This window comes from Grampus griseus (assembly GCF_964374135.1).
Source record: "Grampus griseus genome assembly, chromosome: 11".
In the NCBI taxonomy this organism is placed as follows: domain Eukaryota; kingdom Metazoa; phylum Chordata; class Mammalia; order Artiodactyla; family Delphinidae; genus Grampus; species Grampus griseus.
Window position 1 is genome coordinate 95,674,079 of NC_139005.1, and position 20,948 is coordinate 95,695,026.

The window sequence follows — 20,948 nt, forward strand, 5'->3', positions numbered from 1 at the left end:
ATATCTCCGAATAGAACACCAACATTCAGGAGGGAATACAGGGATCTACCTGGATTCAGAGTCACAATTTTAGATGTTTTTTGTAGTTCTCCTCAGCTACCCATTTTGGATTCAACAGCTTCCTCTTTTTCTAGTACTCCTCAGCCCTTTCCTGACCCAGGAGGACTTTTTTGTTTCTATGTTTTATTTTATTTTATTTTTTAAATAAATTTATTTATTTTATTTTTGGCTGCGTTGGGTCTTCGTTGCTGCACGCGGGCTTTCTCTAGTTGCGGCGAGTGGGGGCTACTCTTCATTGCGGTGTGCGGGTTTCTCATGCGGTGGCTTCTCTTGTTGCGGAGCACGGGCTCTAGGTGTGTGGGCTTCACTAGTTGTGGCGCACAGGCTTAGTTGCTCCATGGCATGTGCGATCTTCCCGGACCAGGACTCAAACCTGTGTCCCCTGCATTGGCAGGCGGATTCTTAACCACTGTGCCACCAGGGAAGCCCTATATGTTTTATTAAATTGGAGCTTAGTAGCCCTCCTTGATTTATTTTTTTCAGGAAATTTTTAATGAATGCCTATATGGGCCAAGTGCCTAAGTTACATCTGTGGGCAGCAGGTTCCATATTTACTTTTCACAGCTACCTCCAGACCTTCTCTACCAGGGCCATGGTTAGAACTTCATTGGGGTCTGGCACAAAGCAGTGGTGCCCCAGTACATGGCAGGGATAATGCTGTCCCAGCCAAAGTAGCAATGTACTCTCTTGTTCTGTCTTCCTCTTCTCCCACTAAGTCACTCAGCCCTAAACCAGGTGTGTTCCAGTTTCCTCTACTACATGTGCATCAACCTCCTCTCAGCTCCAGAGAAGACAGGACCACCTTCCCAAGAAGGTAAGATGCTGTAGTTTGACCACTCATGAGGTCTGTGGTGGTCTTTTAGAGTCTGGATGCCTTGCTGATTGGCTGGGTAGTGAGTCAGTACAGTAATAAGAAACCTTTGCTTGAAGCTACCCAGAGGAACCATGGAATCATGGAATGATGGAACTGTAGGCGGCTTCCTAGGGAGGTGAGATAATAAATAAATCAGAAAACAGTGGAATCCAAGCCCCTGGGACCTTTAGACCTTAAGGGTTGAGAAGGACTCTAAAGCTCAACAAGTCCAGTTCCTCCCCGTGACCAACTTCTCTGCATTGTCCCTCACACCAGGGCTCTTGCTCTCTGCCTGTTACCCCCAGATACCTTTGCTCAAAATACCTTTTTTTTTTTTAAACCTAATATGAGATTTTCCTAGTCTATGTTTTCATGCAGAAGTGTATTTGTTGTAGAAATGGGGAAATGGCGAGTACTCTAATGTTAAAGTTAGAAGATACTTTATTTATTTATTTTTGGCTGTGTTGGGTCTTTGTTTCTGTGCGAGGGCTTTCTCTAGTTGTGGCAAGCGGGGCCACTCTTCATTGCGGTGTGCGGGCCTCTCACTATCGCGGCCTCTCTTGTTGCGGAGCACAGGCTCCAGACGCGCAGGCTCAGTAGTTGTGGCTCACGGGCCTAGTTGCTCCGTGGCATGTGGGATCCTCCCAGACCAGGGCTCGAACCCGTGTCCCCTGCATTAGCAGGCAGATGCTCAACCACTGCGCCACCAGGGAAGCCCTGCTCAAAATATCTTGAACAGCCTGTTTCATTTCTCCATTCCTTCATTCAAGAAATATTTCTTGAGCATCTACTATGTGCCAGACTCTATTCAAGGAGCTGGTAATAGGGAAACAAAGTCCTGTTCCAATGGAGTGGGAGAGGCAGACAATAAACACATAGATATAATGTCAGGGGTGGATGAGTGCTATGAAAAAAAATAAAGCTAGGTGAAGGGATGGGGGTGATGGAAGGAGGAGGTACACGTTAGGGTTTTCATGAGGAGGTGAGGAGGTGGCATGTTGGTGGAGGTCTGAGTGAGGTCAAGGAGTCCCATGCACCATCTAGGCAGGGGGAGCAGCAGATGCAGGGCTGAGAGCTGAGGTTTTCCCTTTTGCTGAGTATTAGTTGAGCTTCTGCAGCATGTCAGGGAGGCCTAAGTGCAGCTGCGGATACAGTGATAATTACCATACGTTCTCTGCCCTAAGGAGTTCCTCTATCCTAGACCTCTCCCTCTTGCTGTAACATAAAACAGTTTAATCATTGTTTTATTCATTCATTCAACAAATACCGTGCCTTCTTTGTGGGTGACATTTGCTGCTGGCTGTGTTTCCTCTTTTTACATTTATGAAGATGTTGTCTTCTCCCTACAGACTTCCCAAACCGCTCTTTTTCCTTTGTCTTTCTCAGACACTATGCTGAGAGAGACAGCAGCACAGGTGAGCATTTTCATTCCTTCCAACATGGCTTGGCTTCTAGTTCTCTCACTGTACCAGCCACTCCTCTCTGCTCGGTGTCCAGCTCTCTGCCTCCTATTCAGGTGTGGTCTGGCCTGCACAGAGAATGACATGATGACTTCCACCATGGTGGCAGCCGCATCACAACAGCCTCTAGTGTTCACCAGCACCAGCCCCTGCTGCAGGCAGCTCCCTCTCTTGTTGGAATAGGAGGGGCCACACTGTCTGCCCCCTCAGACCCTGAGATCTTGTCATATCTCAGAGCACCAGGAAGAGCAGCCAACCTTACTTACTTATGGATGTGCGAGGCTCAAGGATATTAGTTTTGTTATTATCACAGTGGTCATAGTGTGCTTTGGTAGAAAAGGCCCTAAGCTTAGAATTAGGAAACCTGACCTGACTCTGCTAGCACATCGCAGTGGGACATTCTCCATGTCACCTTCCACTTGCCTGTAGGCCCACTGCACTGGCAGGATGGACCCTTTCATTTGACCTCTAACTTGGCCCCCTGCTTGCAGTCTCTCATCCTCCAACCAGTCTTCACCGACTGCTAGACGATCTATCCTTAACATCTCAACTACCCTGGCCTTCAGCCATTGTCTCCAAACATCAGTCTGTGGGGCATTGTCCGACAGTGATGGAGTTTTCTCTGGTCTATGGTGAAATTTGGAAAATAAGGGTAATGTAGTGAATTTTCCATAAAGGTGACTTTATTCAAAATTTAAGCTCTGAGGTCCTTTTCTTTCATATTCTTTTGGTAATCAAATGTTCTTTCTTTTAAGAAACAGAAGTTTCATAAGAAATTTAGGAATCTGTTCTCAGGATAAAAGCCATATTCTCTATTCATCATTCAAGGTCTTTCACAGTCTAGCTACAAATTACATCACACAGTCCCAAACCCCTAACACTCCACATCTATTCACTGAGGGGCCAGTCACACTGAACTCCTTCCTGCCCCTTATACATGACTTCCTCTTATGCCTCCAGGCTGCTGAACTCCTTGCTTCCTGGCTCAGGGAGTCTCTTCCCTCCTTTCTCTGCCTGTTTTCTCTTCACCCTCCACAGTTCCCTCCTCTTTGAGCTTGCCCTCCCCATCGCAGGTGGCGTGAGTCACTCTCTCTTCCACGCTTGAACATGGCACTGATCACATGTCCTGTAATTATCTGTCTCATTATCTGTTTTTTCCCACCAGCTGCCAGCTACTGGAGGTAGGGCCCATGTCTCACAGCCTGGCCTAGAGTAGCCAATCAGTGGACATTGTCAAGTGAATGAATGTATCTATGTCCTTCCACATGCTACCTTTAGTCTCTCCTGGTAGAGAGGAAGAAGAGACTGATTTCCTTTTATCTGGCGTGTATCCTTGCTGCCCTGTGCAGTACTCTGTATGTAGTAGACACCCATGTGCTCATTACCTGCTCTCCTGTGTCCTTTGTGTGATTTTTCTCCTGCTTGTTCTCTCCCCAGAACTATCTGCAGTGTCTGAGCTTCTGCAGCATGGGCTGCCCCAGATAAGCAGCAGGAGCCCTGAAAGCCTTGCTTTCCTGTCGGATCGCCAGTACGTGGAGGGAGCCACTCGCCAGAGACAATACTGCATCCTGCTCCTCTTCTACCTGGCCTACATTCACGAGGACAGGTCAGTGCTCAGAGCTGGTGGCTGACAGTTGGTTCTGGAACCTACATCTTTAGCCAAGTTCAGTTCAATAAATGTTTACAGAGGCATCCTCTCCAAGCCTGGTGCTGGGCACTGGGGACACAGAGATAAGTGAGAAATGGCTTATATTCCTCAGGGGCTCACATGTTGGAGAGGGGGTTAAGACAGGTGGGTAGTCTGTCTAGAGACAGAGGCCTAGAATGCTAATGAGAGTTCCTTGATATCCCTGAGGGTGTTGTTCACGCACCAAAAAAAAATATCAGTGCCTTACTTTGGTTTTAAGAATCACTATACAATTTTTTAAAATTTAAAATCAAAAGACTATTTTCTGTTAAGCTTTTAAAAAATAATTTATTGAGTTAAAATTTACATAATTAAATTAACTGTTTTAAAGCGAATTTAGTGGCATTTAATACATTCACAGTGCTGTGCAACCACCATCTCTATCTAGTTCCAAAATATTTCCATCACTCCAAAGTAAAACCTCTTATCCATTAAGCAGTCACTACCCATTCCTTTTTCTGCTCAGCTCCTGGCAACCAACAGTCTGTGTTCTGTCTCTATGGATTTATCTATTCTGAACATTTCCTATAGATGTGGTCATACAGTATGTGACCTTTTGCACCTGCCTTCTTCCACTTAGCACAGTGTTTTCAAGATTCGTCCAGTGAGCATAATGTTTGTAGCATGCATTGGTACTTTATTCTTTTTTTTTTTTTTGGCTGAATAATATACCGTTGTATATATACACCACAATTTGTTTATTCCTTCATCCATGGCTGGACATTTGGGCTGTTTCCACCTTTTGGCTATTGTGAATAGTAATGCTGTGAATATGTGTATACATGTATTTGTTTGAGTACTTGCTTTTCTTTTCCTTTTCTGTATATACTAGGTGTAGAATTGAGGAATCATATGGCAATACAATGTTTAACATTTTGAGGAACTTCCAAATTGTTTTCCAGAGTAGCTGCAATCCTACCAGCAATATTTGAGGGTTCCAGTTTCTTCATATCCTTGTTAACACTTGTTGTCCATCTTTTTGATTATAGCCAGCCTAGCGGTTATGAAGTGGTTTTTGCATTGTGGTTTTGAATAGCATTTCCCTAATGACTAATGATTTTGAACATCTTTTCATGTGCTTTTTGGCCATTTGCACGCCTTCTTTGGAGAAATTCAGATCTTTGACCCATTTTTTTAACTGAGTTGTAAGAGTTCTTTATATGTTCTAGATACAAGTCCCTTATTAGATATATGATTTGCAATTTTTTTCTCCCGTTCTGTTAGTTGTCTTTTAACTTTCTTGATGGTATCCTTTGAAGCACAGAGTTTTAAATTTTTATTAAATCTAATTTTAAAAATTTGGGGGGGATGAAATATGTCTGTTTTTTCTGTTGTCATTTATGCTTTTGGTGTTGATTCTAAGAAACCATTTTCTAACCCAAAGTCATGAAGATTTACTCCTATATTTTCTTCTATAGTTATTTTCTTTCACAATTTTAGCTCTTACATATAGGTTTATGATCCATTTTGAGTTAACTTTTATGATGGTGTGAGGTAGGGGTCCAACTTCTTTTTTTTTTTTTTTTGTGGTACGCGGGCCTCTCACTGCTGTGGCCTCTCCTGTTGTGGAGCACAGGCTCCGGACGCACAGGCTCAGTGGCCGTGGCTCATGGGCCCAGCCTCTCCGCGGCATGTGGGATCTTCCCGGACCGGGACACGAACCTGTGTCCTCTGCATCGGCAGGCGGACTCTCAACCACTGCGCCACCAGGGAAGCCCCCAGCTTCTTTTTCATAATGTGGCTTATACAGATGTTCCAGCGCCACTTGTTGAAAACATTATTTTTCCCCCTTTGAATTGTCTTGACACCCTCATTGAACATCACTTGACCCATGAGATAGTTTAAAAGTTTTTTTCTGGACTTCCCTGGTAGCACAGTGGTTAAGAACCTGCCTGCCAATGCAGGGGACATGGGTTCGAGCCCTGGACTGGAGAGCAACTAAGCCCATGCGCCACAACTACTGAGTCTGCGCTCTAGAGCCCATGAACCACAACTACTGAGCCTGTGCACCACAACTACTGAAGCCCGCGCACCTAGAGCCCCTGCTCCGCAACAAGAGAAGCCACCGCAATGAGAAGCCCATGCACCGCGACGAAGAGTAGCCCCCACTCTCCATGACTAGAGAAAGCCCCTGCACAGCAACGAAGACCCAACGCAACCAAAAATAAATAAATAAATAAATTTATATATATATAAAAAGTTTTTTTCTTATTTTAAAACTCGTGCTTATTGTAAAAACTCAAGAAAAATGATTGGCTATAAAGTTAAAATACTTCCCCATACACCTGCCAGAGTTAACTACTATTAGGTACCCTCCATGAACTCTTCTGTGTGTTAAAAAACACGAATAGAGGGACTTCCCTGGTGGCACATGGTAAGAATCCACCTGCCAGTGCGGGGGACGTGGGTTCAAGCCCCGGTCCGGGAAAATCCCTCATGCTGCGGAGCAACCGAGCCCGTGCGCCACAGCTACCAAGCCTGCGCTCTGGAGCCCGCGAGCCACAACTACTGAAGTCCGCACGCCTAGAGCTCGTGCCCTGCAACAAGAGAAGCCATTGCAATGAGAAGCCTGCGCATCGCAATGAAGAGTAGCCCCCGCTCGCCACAACTAGAGAATGCAACGAAGACCCAACAGAGCCAAAAATAATAATAAAACAAAACAAAACAAAACAAAAAACACACAAATATACTTTTTTTTTTAATATACAGAATGGGATATAATACAAGGTCTTCAACTTGCTTTTTAACTTAACAGTATATCTTGGACATCTTTCCATGCTACTACATGTATTAATAGGTCTACCTTATTCTTTTGGTAGCATAATATTTATATTATGGCTATTATCCATTTTCTTTTTAGTTTTTAAATAAACATTTTATTTTGGAGTAATTTTAGATTTACAGAAAAGTTACTCTTCACCCATTTTCTCCTAATACATAACTGTGGTACATTTATCCAACTAAGACAGTAACATTGGCACATTACTATTTTTTCCAATTTTTTAAATTGTAAAATACACAAACATAAAATTTACCATCTTAACTATTTTTACTGTACAGTTCAGTAGTATTAAATACATTCATAATATTGTGCTACCATTACCACTATCCGTCTCCAGCACTCTTCATTTTGCAAAACTGAGACTCTATACCCATTAAACAGTAAGTCCATTCCCCCCTGCCCCCAGCCCCTGCAACCACCATTTTACTTTCTGTTCCTATGATTTTGACTATGCTTAGTACTAATTATAGTGGAATCATACAGTATTTGTCTTTTTGTGACTGGCTTATTTCACTTAGCATAATGTCTTAAGGTTCATCCAAGCTGTAGCATATGTCATAACTTCCCTCCTTTTTTGCACCAAATAATATTCCATTGTACATGTATATACCACATTTTGCTTATCCATTCATCTGTCGATAGAGACTTGGGTTGCTTCCTTTTATTATATATTGTCAATAATGCTGCTGTGAACATAGGTATACAAATATCTCCCTGAGTCCCTGCTTTCGATTATTTTGAGTATATACCTAGAAGTGGAATTGCTAGATCATCTGGTCGTTCTATTTTTAATTTTTTGAGGAGATGTCATACTGTTTTCCACAGTGGCTATACCATTTTACAGTCCCACCAGCAGTGCACAAGGGTTCCAATTTCTCCACATCCTCTCCAATACTTATTTTTGTTTTTGTTTTGATAGTAGCCATCCTAATGGATATGAGGTTGTTATCTCATAGTTTTGATTTGTGTTTCCCTAATGATTAGTGATGTTGAGCATCTTTTCATGTGCTTATTGGCCATTTGTATATCTTCTTTGGAGAAATGTCTATTCAAATCTTTTCTCCATTTTTTAATCAGATTGTTTCAGCTTTTTTGTTGTTGAGTTTTAGGAGTTCTCTATGTATTCTGGATATTAATTCCTTATTAGATATATGATTTACAAATAATTTCTCCCATTCTGTGGGTTGCCTTTTTACTCTGTTGGTAGTCTTTTTTTTTTTTTTTTTTTGCGGTACGCAGGCCTCTCACTGTTGTGGCCTCTACCGTTGCGGAGCACAGGCTCCGGATGCGCAGGCTCAGCGGCCATGGCTCATGGGCCCAGCTGCTTCGCTGCATGTGGGGTCTTCCCGGACCGGGGCACGAACCTGTGTCCCCTGCGTCGGCAGGCGGACTCTCAACCATTGTGCCACCAGGGAAGCCCTGTTGGTAGTCTTTTGATGCACAAAATTTTTAAACTTTCATAAAGTCCAGTTTGTTTATTTTTTCTTTTATTGCCTATGCCGTTGTTGTCATAACCAAGAATTCATTGCCAAATTCAATGTCAAGAAAGTTTTGCCTTATGTTCTTTTCTAAAAATTTTATAGTTTTAGGTCTTAAGTGTGGATCCATTTGGGGTTAATTTTTTTTTAATATCGTGTTAGGTAAGAGTCTAACTTCATTCTGTTGCGTGTGGAAATCTGGTTTTCCCAGCACCATTTGTTGAAAAGACTGTCCTTTCCCCATTGAATGGTCTTGGCACCCTTGTTGAAAATCATTTGATGATATATGTGAAGGTACAATACTATTAGCTAAGCTTTATTCAGATTTCACCAGTTCTTCGTCTATCATTCCTTTTCTGTTCTAGGACACAAGCCAGGATACTGCATTGCATTTACTATTACCTATTTAAAAATGTTTAATTTGGGGGGGTCTTAATCTGATAGGTGAGACATAGGGTAGAAAATTTAAAAGATATAAGAGGGTATATAGTGAAGTCAGTTTCCTCCTCTCCCTTGCATGTACAAGTATAGACGTCTCCCTCCCCCAGAAAGTAGCCCATTGAACACAGAAATGTTTAATGATAAATACGAGAAGGTGGACTGGCTGCCAAAGCAGGGCCTCCTGAACCCCAGAAGCAGCATCCTTCTGTTTAACACTGCCGGTCCAGCTGCCTGATGCTTTACCTTCTAGGTGTGAGTGAGGAGTCTCTGGCCTCTAATAGAGCCTTGCACAAAGCACAGAACTATGTGCTATGCATGTGTGACGATGCTTTGTTAAATATATACAACACACTCTTTGTGCAAGGTGTCATTAGAATGTGGACATGCTGGGACAGAAGGACAGTGGCTGAGGGAGGACGTGGCCGGGCAGGACAGCCATCTCTGCCTTTTTCACTCAGACTCTCCTTGGTTGACAGGTTTGTCTCAGAGGCAGAGTTATTCATGGCTGTGCGAAGCTTCCTCCTGTCTCTGCAGGACCAGGGTGAATGCCCTCCACTGGTGGTTTTCAGAGCTTCCATCTATCTACTTGCAATCTGCCAGGACAAAGACGGTGCGCTAGATGAGGTATGGACCAAAGTGCCTGGGGCTTTTCTTCCTCCTCTTGTACCTCTTCACATCATGGTTCCTTGGGAGACTATGATGATGTATATATAGAGAAGGTGGGTGGCAGAGAGAGAGTGTGTGTTGGGGGAGCGGGGGAAGATAGAGTGCTGATATATACATAGCCCTTGTAACTTAGCCAATTCTCTCAACAGTACTGGGAGGCAGAGATTATTATTTCCGTTTTATAGATAAGAAAATCAAGATTTAGGTTAAAGTATTAATAACTTTTGCTAGGTCACACAGTTAATTGATGGCGTGACCAGGACTCCAGCTCAGACTTGACCAACTCCCAAGGCTCTTTTCTTAGTACCACCTCTGGTTTATGCAGGAGGAAAGAGGTGTGAGGTGTCTCCAGGTAACAGTTTATCAAACAAAGTGTGTTGCCGGCACCCAGATCATTGTTAACCAGGCTGGTCTTGGATTGCTTTGAAGGTGGTTATACGTTACAAGTTTTCTCTCTCTAGCTTCTTTATAAACTCTCAGGGGTGGAGGACTATGTCTGATTCATCACTGGATCTGTCACCTTTTCCACTGAAAATTGCTTTTATTCCTTAGATGTGGACTCTTCAGCCTCAAATTAAGGACTCTCTTCCTTCACTGGCTATTAATTTTGCCTTTTTAAAAAAATTACTATTGGGGCAAATGTGACATGAGCAGACCTGGTTTAATTTGAATGGAATCAGGAAGGTATAGTAGAAGTGCAAGTGTTCTCAAGTAAGACAGATGTAGGTGTATAATGTCCCATTGTCTCTCTTTTTGTGGTATTAGCAGCCATTGGTGATCATTCCCTAGATCCTTTAATTCGTTAGGGATTGTAAAATATAATATCCTAATTCTGTCACTCTCTCTTTGTTTATTAACTGGACTATTTGTATAAAAAGAAACTTCTCTCACCAACTATTCAGTTACTCTGAATGGTAGATTGTATAGGAAGCATAGAGTCAATGTTTGATTCTTTCCCTTTAATTACCAGTTTTCAAAAAAAATGAGTTGGTTGCCTAGCACTCTCTAAAAGTGACCAAAGAGATTTTTTTAGTATCATTATGAGCTCATCGATTTAAAAATATTTGATGGTTTCAATCCACTATATTATCCTTTTGAGGATCAAATCGTCCTGTCTTTGGCCAGTGGGAGCCTATTCAAGGTTGCTCCTAAGTCCTTTTGACACAACCTTAGTGATCTTTGACACAGAGCTTGAGTTTTCTTTTCTTTTTTTAAAAATAAATTTATTTATTTATTAATTTTTTATTTTTGGCTGCTGCACGTGGACTTTCTCTAGTTGCTGCGAGCGGGGGCTACTCTTTATTGTGGTGCGTGGGCTTCTCTTTGCGATGCTTCTCTTGCTGCTGAGCATGGCCTCTAGGTGCGCTGGCTTCAGTAATTGTGGCACGTGGGCTCTGGAGTGCAGACTCAGTAGTTGTGGTGCACAGGCTTAGTTGCTCCATGGCATGTGGGATCTTCCCAGAACAGGGCTCGAACCCGTGTCCCCTGCATTGGCAGGCAGATTCTTAGCCACTGCACCACCAGGGAAGCCTGAGTTTGAGTTTTCTAGTATCACAAGATGCTTCAGGCATTCCTGCTCTCCCATCCTGTCTTGATCCTACCCAGTTAGGCTTTCACTCTTACCATATCCCTGAAAATGCACTTGTCAAAGTCACCAATAACAGATACATGGCTAAAGCCAATAGTCAGTATTTTAGTCATCATCTTTCTTGACCTATCTACAACATCTCTTTTCTTTGAAACACTGCTTTTCCTTGGCATCTAGAATACCGGGTATTCCTAGTTTTCCTCCTACTTCTGTGGCAGTTATGTCTCAGTGTCTTTTGCTGATTCTCTTTTATCGCCTTGACCTCTAAATGTTGTAGTACCTCAGGGCTCAGTCTGTGACTGCTTTTCTTTTTTCTCTAAATTTACTGCTTTGATGATCTCATACAATCTCATGGTTTAATTCATGGCTGGATTAAACAAGATCACTCTGGCCACTAGGACAATATAACAGAGGAGTACAAGGGTGAGGATGCAGAAACCAGTTAGGAGGCTACAGCAATAATGTAGGGAAGAGATAGTGGAGTAGGTGGTGAAAATTGTCAGCTTCTGGATATATTTTCAAGTTGGTGCCATAGGATCTCATGATGGACCAGTGTGAAGTATGAGAATAAGAGAAAATAAAAGGATGTTTTCAAAGATTTTGGTTCTCATGAGGGTCAAAGAATTGTTGGATTGAAATACTAGAGGGAGTGAGCTGGAAAGATAGGAGGGGTGGTGGTAAAATGGGATGTGTGAAATTGGGATTATTTGGGAGGGTGCAGTTCTTCATAATGACAAGGTCTAGATACATGACCGTGGGAATGAATGGCTGAGGCTGGTAGAGGAGATTAGAAGGAGGAAGTAAGAGAATTTAGAGGCCAAGGTTTTCGAACTAGGGAAGTGGGAGTGAAAATAGCCTCCCTTGAGAGACTGTAGGCAAAAGAGGTTTTTGGCAGAGAATCAAAGCAGCAAGGTGAAGGGAATATTCAAAGAGGTACAGGACATAGGGAATTTGCTGATAACTGTGAGTGAGTTCTAGAGGGCACGTGGAAGGGTTGTGGAGCTGTGTAAGAGTGGGAGATGGGATTTAAAGAGGGCATGTCCTGAGCCATATGGGGGTGACCTGAAATTTCTGGGCTTTCTGAGGTGACTGACGTAAATGGGGGAAAAGGACACAATAGGAATAGTCCTGATGGCTTCAAGACTAATAATCGTGGCAAGATTGGTTCTTGAGGGCCCTCTCTTCCCATCTACCAGTGGGTGTGGAGACTTAGAAGGTAGTTTATGGAGGAGCTCCAGATTTCCCCTCTTAGGTGTGAATCCATAAATGATATATAACATTGTTTTGCATTTTAAAAATTCTTATATAAATATATAAATGGCAATATACAGTCACAACTTGTTTTTTTTTCACTTTGGTTTTCTATTTTTATTTATTTATCCAGGTTTTTTTAAAAATTGTGGTAAAATACACAAACATAAAATTTACTATCTTAACCATTTTTAGTGTACAGTAATGGTATTGTGTACATTAATATTGTTGTGCAACCATCTCACCACCATCTATCTCCAGAAATCTTTTCATTTTGCAAAACTGAAACTCTATACCCATTAAACAATAACTCCCCTATGTGCATTGACCACTTATCATGTGCCAGGTGCCAGGTGCCATGTGGGTCCCTGTCAGGGTTGAGGTGAATCAAACAAACTCCCTGCCCTCAGGGAGCACCAGTTTGGCAAGAGAGACAAAAAGATCTCCTACAAGGCAGGGAACAGCTACAGTGCTTCCTGGAGCTGGAGGACCATTGAGAGCTACGAAAGCACAAGGGGCAAGAGGTTGTGTCCGATTGTGGCATCAGAGAGGCTTCGTGGAAGAGATGGAGGTAGCGAAGGGAGAACTTTCAGGCTGAGCGTAGAGTAAGATTTAAGATACAGAAGTGGGGAGTTACCCAGTCTATCCATTCAAGGAAGGAAGCCTAGTTTAGTGTGGCTTGGCTAGGTCATGTGGGAGAAGGAGTGGAAAGAAGCTGGGAGGTAGACCTAAGTCTTTAATAACATGCTCGAAAAGGAAATTAAGCAGATAATTCCATTTACAGTAGCATTAAGAAATTAAATATATAGGAATAAATTTAACAAAAGAAGTGCAAGGACTTGATCACTGAAACTCACAAAACATTATTGAAAGAATTTAAAGAATACATAACTAAATAGAAAGACAACCTGTGTTCATGAATCAGAAGACTTAATGGCCAGTTATAAGATAAATAAGTGCTGGGGATGTAATGTACATCATGATGACTACAGCTAACAATGTTGTTTTGTATATTTGAAAGTTGCTAAGAAAGTAGATCTTAAAAGTTTTCATCACAAGGAAAAAACTTTTGTAATTATGTGAGGTGATGGATGTTGACTAAACTTATTGTGGTAATCATTTCACAATATATACATTTATCAGATCATTATGTTATACTCCTTAAACTTATACAATGTTATACATCAATTATATCTCAATAAAATTAGGAAAAAAGAAGACAATAGTGTTCAGATGGCAGTACTCCCCAAATTGATCTATAGATTCAACATAATCTTGATCAAAATCCCTGTTGCCTTCTCTTTTGTTTTTTTAAGATTTAATTTTATTAATTTTTGGCTGCGTTGGGTCTTCGTTGCTGCACACAGGACTTCTCTAGTTGCAGCAGGCGGATTCTTATCCACTGCGCCACCAGGAGAGTCCTTGCCTTCTCTTTTTTTGTCCAGAAATAGACAAGTTGATCCTAAAATTTATATGGAAATGCAAGGGACCCAAAATAGCCAAAACAATCTTGAAAAAGAAGCACAAGGGCTTTCCTTGTGGTGCAGTGGTTAAGAATCCGCCTGCCAATGCAGGGGACACGGGTTCGAGCCCTGTTCCGGGAAGATCCCACATGCCACAGAGCATCTAAGCCCGTGCGCCACAACTACTGAGCCTGCACTCTAGAGCCCGTGCGCCACAACTGGTGAGCCCGCGTGCCACAGCTACTGAAGCCCGTGCACCTAGAGCCCATGCTCCGTGACAAGAGAAGCCACTGCAGTGAGAAGCCCGTGCACCGCAACGAGGAGTAGCCCCCACTTGCCGCAACTAGAGAAAGCCCACGTGCAGCAACGAAGACCCAACACAGCCAAAAAAATTAATAAATTTAAAAAAAAAGCACAAGGTTGGAGGACTCACACTTCTTAATTTAAACTTACTACAAAAATAGAGTAATCAAGACAGTGTGGTTCTGGTATATGTCTAGCATAGACAACCAGATCAATGGAATACAACTAAGAGTCCAAAAATAAACCCATATTTTATTTTATTTATTTATTTTTTTTGCGGTACGCGGGCCTCTCACTGTTGTGGCCTCTCCCGTTGCGGAGCACAGGCTCCGGACGCGCAGGCTCAGCGGCCATGGCTCACGGGCCCAGCCACTCCGCGGCATGTGGGATCTTCCTGGACCGGGGCACGAACCCGTGTCCCCTGCATCAGCAGGTGGACTCTCAACCACTGCGCCACCAGGGAAGCTGAAACCCATATATTTTTAAAAGGATGCCAAGACAATTCAGTGGGGAAAGAATAGCCTTTTTTTTTTTTTTTAAGAATAGCCTTTTTAATAAATGGTGTTGGGACAGCTGGATATCCACAAGTAACAGAATGAATTTGGACCCTTACCTCATACCGTACACAAAAAATAAATCAAAATAGATCAAAGACCCAAATGAAGAGTGAAAACTATAAACTATAAAATTCTTAAAATAACATGTTAAGGAATTTGAGTTTTGTAATATGTACAATGGGAAGAGAGAGGTTTTTGAGGGTTAATAAATGATTCAGAACACCTGCCCTTTGCTTTCTCTGTGCCAGGTCTTAGACCAAGTGCACAGATCAATCTGCCGCAGTCCCTGCCCTCAAGCATCTCAAGTCTAGTGCGGGAGGTGGACAAGTACACGCTGACAATTATGATACACTGTGGTATCATTATAGAGCTGGGTTTCTCAGCCATGGCACTACTAACATTTTGCACAGTCTAACTCTTTTCTGTGAGAGGCTGTCCTGTGCATTGTAGGATATTTAGTGGGATCCTGCTCTCTCCTACTAGATGCCAGTAGCACTCTCCCAATCAAGACAATCAAAAATGTCTTGTAAACATTTTAAAATGTCCCCTGAGGAGCAAAATCACCCCCAGTTGAGGACCATTGTTATAAGGTAAGCACAGTGAGGTTTTCTTTTCTCTAGAGGGTGCTGGGATGAGCCAGTGTAGATATCCTGGAGCACTGAGAAGCCAGTACATTTTTCCCGCTATGTCTTGGCTGTCTGTGTTTATTGGGGATTGGGGTCTCTTGAGTCCTCTGCAAGGTGTATTTACCCCTTTCTTCTTTGCCTCCAGGCTGTGGTTGGCGCCATCAGAAAATTACTAGAGGGCATCCCGGACCTGCACCTAGTGTACACCCACCACCCCCTCCTGCTCAGGTTATTCCTGTTGTATCCAGAGCTGATGAGTAGGTTTGGGCACCGTGTCCTGGAACTTTGGTTCTCCTGGGAAGAGAGCATCTGTGAGGAGCTGGATGATGTCGCCTCTGCTGGGCAGCCCACCCTTCCCGCCAGCTTAGCAGCCCTGTTTCATGTGCTCAGAAGCAGCCCCAGCACCCTGCTCATTTTGCTGGTAGGTGACCACTTGCTCATTTCTACATTCAGAGATGGTGGGCCCTCTCTCTCTGGGAGCTGGTTTATTGAGGTCAGGAGGCACCCGCAGCTGCTTCTGCCTGCCTCTGGACTTATCACTGTTTCCATGTGAGTAGGAGGTGCTTTCGGCTGGCAGGTGCCTGGTTTCTGTAAGTCTATACCCTTTCTTAAGTCTGATGGAGGTCTGCTCACTGAGAGATATGTGCCTCTCTAATCCCCAGGGGATATACCTATGAAATGCTGACCTCAGTCACCATTCCCTCTCGCCTCCCTGTCTTCTCTTAAGCATATTCTGTTAACAAGGGTTTGATGTCATAGGGGACCCCTGGGGCACATAGATGAAGATGTCTGATAGTAGAGGGACTCAGCCTCTTTTCTACCATAACTCTCAGGATAATGTTACATGTGCAACACCCTCCCTTAGGCATACCCAGAATTTTTTTGTCATGAGTTTATTGCATATTCCATTGCTTTTTTTATGAAGTAAGACATTCCTATAATTTCTGTCAGGTACCTCAGTTAGATAAGTAAGCCGCCTGCTGTCTGCAGTTTCTAACACACTGACTTTAATTCCATCTTTTTTTCCTCATTATTATAGGGATGACTGCTATAATTTATATATATATATTAAAAAGGAAATTATTTACACATTTGACAATTTGTATTTAGTGACCAATTACTAGTTTTAGGTCCCAAACTGAGCACACTAGCATATGAGACACTCTTTTTAGAACCCCTGCCTTCAATGCCAGTTACTTGGCTCCCCACCCCTTAGTCCTGGAAGAATGACATAGCCCTTTAGAGAAGAGTGGGTGTTCCTTTGATATTCTTATCATCAACAAACACGATTCCCTGACTTTATTGGAGTGACTGTGGTGGAAATAACACCTGCATATTATATATCTCACATCCTTAGGTACCTACATCTGTCTGTATTCACATTCTCATGTACACACTCCCCACTCAGACTTAAATCTTCACCTTTTTCCCTGAGATCTGTCGTCTTGTGAAATCACACACGTGTTGGCTTGATAGGGGCCACATTCATGCTTTGGCTCAAATTCTTCCTTGGAGGGGGAAGAAAGGAGAAGAAGGAACGGGTTAAAAATAAACCATTAGTGCATAGGGAAAGAAGAAAAGATGGGATGCCAGGCAGAGTAGCAATGGACAGAGCTAAGATACTGGATTTTCTTTGCCAGGTAATGTATTCAGGGTCAATTCCTCACATATAACAGGTACTTATAAATTTTTGCTGACCTATTGAGTTAGGGATCCGGACAGATCTAAGTCTCTCAAAAAAGAAAAATTCAGATCTTCTGAGAAAGATACTAATCATGGTATCTTATTTTTTTCTTTTTAAACAGATGAAGAAATAGGTTTAGAGAGATTTGTCCAAGGTCACAAGAGCTGAGATTAAAACCCAGATTTTGACTCCCTAATGTTCTTTCCAGTAAACTCAGCTAAATTCAGTGTTTCATCTAATGGGAGAGCTGTTTGTTTGAGCACTAGGGATATAGGGATGAATTTCACCTAGTCCCTGCCCCATGGGCCAGTGAGAGACCCAGACACAACAAACCACTAACAACTGGAAGATGAAGGCTTCTCTGAGCTTCGGTTTCCTCACATGCATAAGGGAGATAACATGGGGATAAATGAAAGAATATTTAGGAACACTTGTGATATGCTATACACGGTAGACTATCATTCACTGATTATTGACTGACTCTGAACCGGATAATGTTAATCTCACAGAGGCTTATTGAATTGCCAAGGTCATATAGCTAATAAAGATCATGACCATGACTGGAGCCTAAATTAATGAGTTTTTCACTAAATTAGATCCTAGAAACATCAGTGGTAAGAAAAAATAGCAAGGAACAGCTTTGTTGTTTGTTCATGTGTATATAATTCCTACCATTTCTCCCCAGCTTCTAGCCGCAGGAGAGGAAAGAGTCTAAAAATACGTGTTGGTACCAATTTCTGTTTTTGATATGTGTAATTAACAGGTGAAAACAAAGCTGTTAATTGCCACTCTTATCAACGCGTGGTCTTTCATGTAGGTTGTTTATGTGTAAAAAACAGCAGCTCTGTTTGTTCCCTGCTTGGCCACATCCCTCTGGTCGGTCCAGTCCCAGAGAGTTCTGGACAGCTCTGGACAGGAGAGACTGTGGAGTGGGCCATGCTCCACCCAGAGCCTTTCCACTGACCCATATGGTGGGGTGCACTCCTTCCCCTGGCATTCAGCATGGCTGCCAAATGCTAAGTAGCCCCCTTCCTTTTGCACTAACATTTACTAACTCCGGTTTCTAAGGGACCAGCTCTGGCAGTCAGGCAGCTGTGTGCCAGTGAAGGAGCAGGAGTGGGAAACTGGTTTGGCCTTGGGCCCTGTGACCTTGGGCAAATCACACCTCATCTGGGCTTTAGCCTCATACTCTGTAAAGTAAAAAAGGTTGGTGGAAATGAACCTCTAGCCCTCTCATTCTGAGATCCTTTCCTTCCAGAGATGTTTTCTGAGTCCCTACAAGGTAACAAAAATGAAGCCAATCTCATCCCTGCCCTTCATTAAATCATAGCGTAGTAGAACTTACAATGCCACTGCTTTCTTGATAGGCAAACTACTTAATCTGTCCCAGTTTGCTCATTTGAAAAATCGGGGTGCACCTACCTGGAAGAGTTATCATGAAGATACAGATAATGTATAAACAAACATACAACTACAGTTTAAACACAGCACAGTACCTGACATTATCAGGCCCTAATTGAGTGATTGCTATTGATAATGTCAACAAAAATTAATCAATAGTCAATCTAAGAAAGAAATGGAAAATTTTATTTGAGCCAACCTGAGGATTATAACCCAGGAGACAGTCTTTCAGAAAGCTCTGAGGGAAATTCCCTGGTGGTCCAGTAGTAAGGACTCTTTGCTTCCACTGCAGGGGGAAAGGGTTCGATCCCTAGTTGGGGAACTAAGGTCCTGCCAGCCACGTGGTGTGGCAAAAAAAAAAGGAAAGCTCTGAGGACTGTTCTGCCTGTAAGAGGTCAAAGCACAGTGATGTAAGTTTTTGAGACAAATGGTTAAATGATGTGTTATTGACAGTTTACACAATCCAGATCTACATGTACAAAGCAAGTAGTGCGTCACAGGTCATCGTGGCTCCTTACAAGATTAGGAAGGAAATTATCCCCTAAGGAGTTGTGCGTTGTGACCCTTGATGAGATTAAGAAAGAATGTTCTCTCCTAAGGAGGTCTGGTTAATGCAGGTGCACAGTATACGCCAAAGGGGAGGGAGGATGCCCAAACAAGTAGAAAAAAAATTTTGTTAATTTTTCTCATCTTGCCATAAAATATGAATTATTTCATCAATATTTTAGTTGTTTCTCTGGCAGCTGCAGAGGTTTTTAAAGAGCCAGGCCCAGACACCCCTGTGCTACCCAGTGATCAGCCCATCTGGATTTGTCTGGCCAGTTGCCCTGTAATCATGTCTCTCTGTGTCAGAAGTTGTCTTCCCTGGAAAGGGAGTCTGTGTGTAACCTTGGTTTCATGACACCCAGCCCTAACTGGCCTGTCCAATGGAATTGGCTTGTTTGAGCTAGAAGGTGCCAGGAGCTATCAGTAGGATAGCCTCTGGTGTGGCTTCTGCTGGCTTTGCCTTTAACATATCCTCATTAAAATAACTCTGAAAGCAAATAAAAAGCAATGTTCTTTCCCACCTTCTGAAACTAAGGCCTTTACACCTTGGGGCAGAAATAGCCAGATGCCATGGCAGAGACAGGGCCTGATCTTGTCCTTGCTTCCCTTCCTGTACCCTGAATCTGTCCTAACCCATCCTCTGCCTGCCCTGTGACATCTCCATCCCCCGCCCCCTTCTCCCTTAAGGCACCCTCAGGTCCCCTGTTCTGAAATAACCTCTTCTTGACCCTGTAATTCCATTTATAAGAGAGAGGCATCCCAGGAAGTAGAAAGAGCTTTGGGCTTGGAGTTAGGAGACCCGTATTCAAATCCTAATTGTGCCACTTACTAGCTTACATGAAGTTTGGCACATCACATAATCTCTCTGAGCCTTCATTGTCTCCTATTTAGGATAGACTTATTTGACAGGATGATGCATGGTAGATGCTGAGTGAGTGCTTCTTTCCCCAGGTTCTGTGACACCATCATTTGGGACCCTTCCCCAGCTCCTCTCTTATTCACTGTCCACCTGTCCCTAACCATAATGCCCTCTGAGCTCTGGCTTCCTTCTCTCCTGCTCAGGACCTCATCTATTCCAGTCCAGTGGACACAGCCCGCAAGGTACTGATCGTCCTGAGGACCTTTTTGAGGAGGAATGAGGATGTCCAAGTGGGTGGTCTCATCCGAGGCCACTTCCTGCTGATCCTACAGCATCTGCTGGTGGAACATGGGTCCTCCCCATCAGAAGGTCAGTCTGCAGCTGCTGGGGGCACGTATTGACCTGAAGGTCAGACAGAAGTGGCATCTCTGCCCTGATGAGGTCTGCTCTAGGAGAGAGAATCAGAGTTTTCCATGCAAAAGAAAAGTCAGAACAGTGGGGCATCAAACTAAACTTTATCTCCTTCCTCTCATTGGAGAGTGGGTGCTCAACATATTTGGTTTGTGTATGTGGTTTGAGTGTGCTTATGTTTAATGTCTGCATGGGTGAGAGTGTTTGATGTATGCATGCATGTCCCCACCCTGCCCAGCATGTGCTCAGAGCTGTTTGTCACAGGAATGGCAGCCTCCAGTTGGGAAGAAAAAAGGGGTAAATACTGGGGAGGTCAGGGAGGCAGCAGCAGCCAGCAGGGGCTGGGAAGGGGGTGGATCTGTGATGTATTGGAAGCTCCTGGTGAGATCCAAAAGGATGGTTTCTAAATCTGGAATGGGACTCCCTGGAGTCAAGGAAGCTTGATATTTGGTACAGTATGAAGACACTGAAAGACTGGGATTGGTCTGATTACTCTCAGAAAGTTGAATTTTTAAATTTCAAAGCAATTAAGAGGAAGTAGGTAGAGAGCTGTGGCTCACTTGGTCCAGTTCTGATTGAGGACGGCGGTTTGGAGGTATATTTAAGGGTATTTAGAAGAGCTGAGTCTTTCTTTTTCAGGGAAGGACAAGCCACAACTAACTAATAATAGTGTTTAAGAGCCATGAGATTTCTTGGAAACACATAGTGGAATGACTGTGAGCACTGGATTGAAATTTGGGTTCAAGTCCTGGCCCTGGCCCTGCTGCTGTGGGGCCTTGGAGATGTCACTCAGCCTCTCTGGGCCTCAGTTTTCTTAACTGCAAAATAGGAA

General features: G+C 43.2%; 1 protein-coding gene across 1 annotated transcript in view; it reads left to right on the plus strand.

Annotated features, from left to right (window-relative positions):
* The window catches only part of MEI1 (meiotic double-stranded break formation protein 1), a gene marked incomplete at both ends in the record, with an annotated part of 63,949 nt that overhangs the window by 25,777 nt on the left and 17,224 nt on the right, over positions 1 to 20,948 (plus strand). The window contains 5 exons of the mRNA XM_082666865.1: positions 777 to 874; positions 3,811 to 3,979; positions 9,238 to 9,385; positions 15,361 to 15,636; positions 19,909 to 20,074. Coding sequence (XP_082522991.1) covers positions 777 to 874; positions 3,811 to 3,979; positions 9,238 to 9,385; positions 15,361 to 15,636; positions 19,909 to 20,074 — 857 coding nt within the window. The remainder of the gene's footprint in view (positions 1 to 776; positions 875 to 3,810; positions 3,980 to 9,237; positions 9,386 to 15,360; positions 15,637 to 19,908; positions 20,075 to 20,948) is intronic.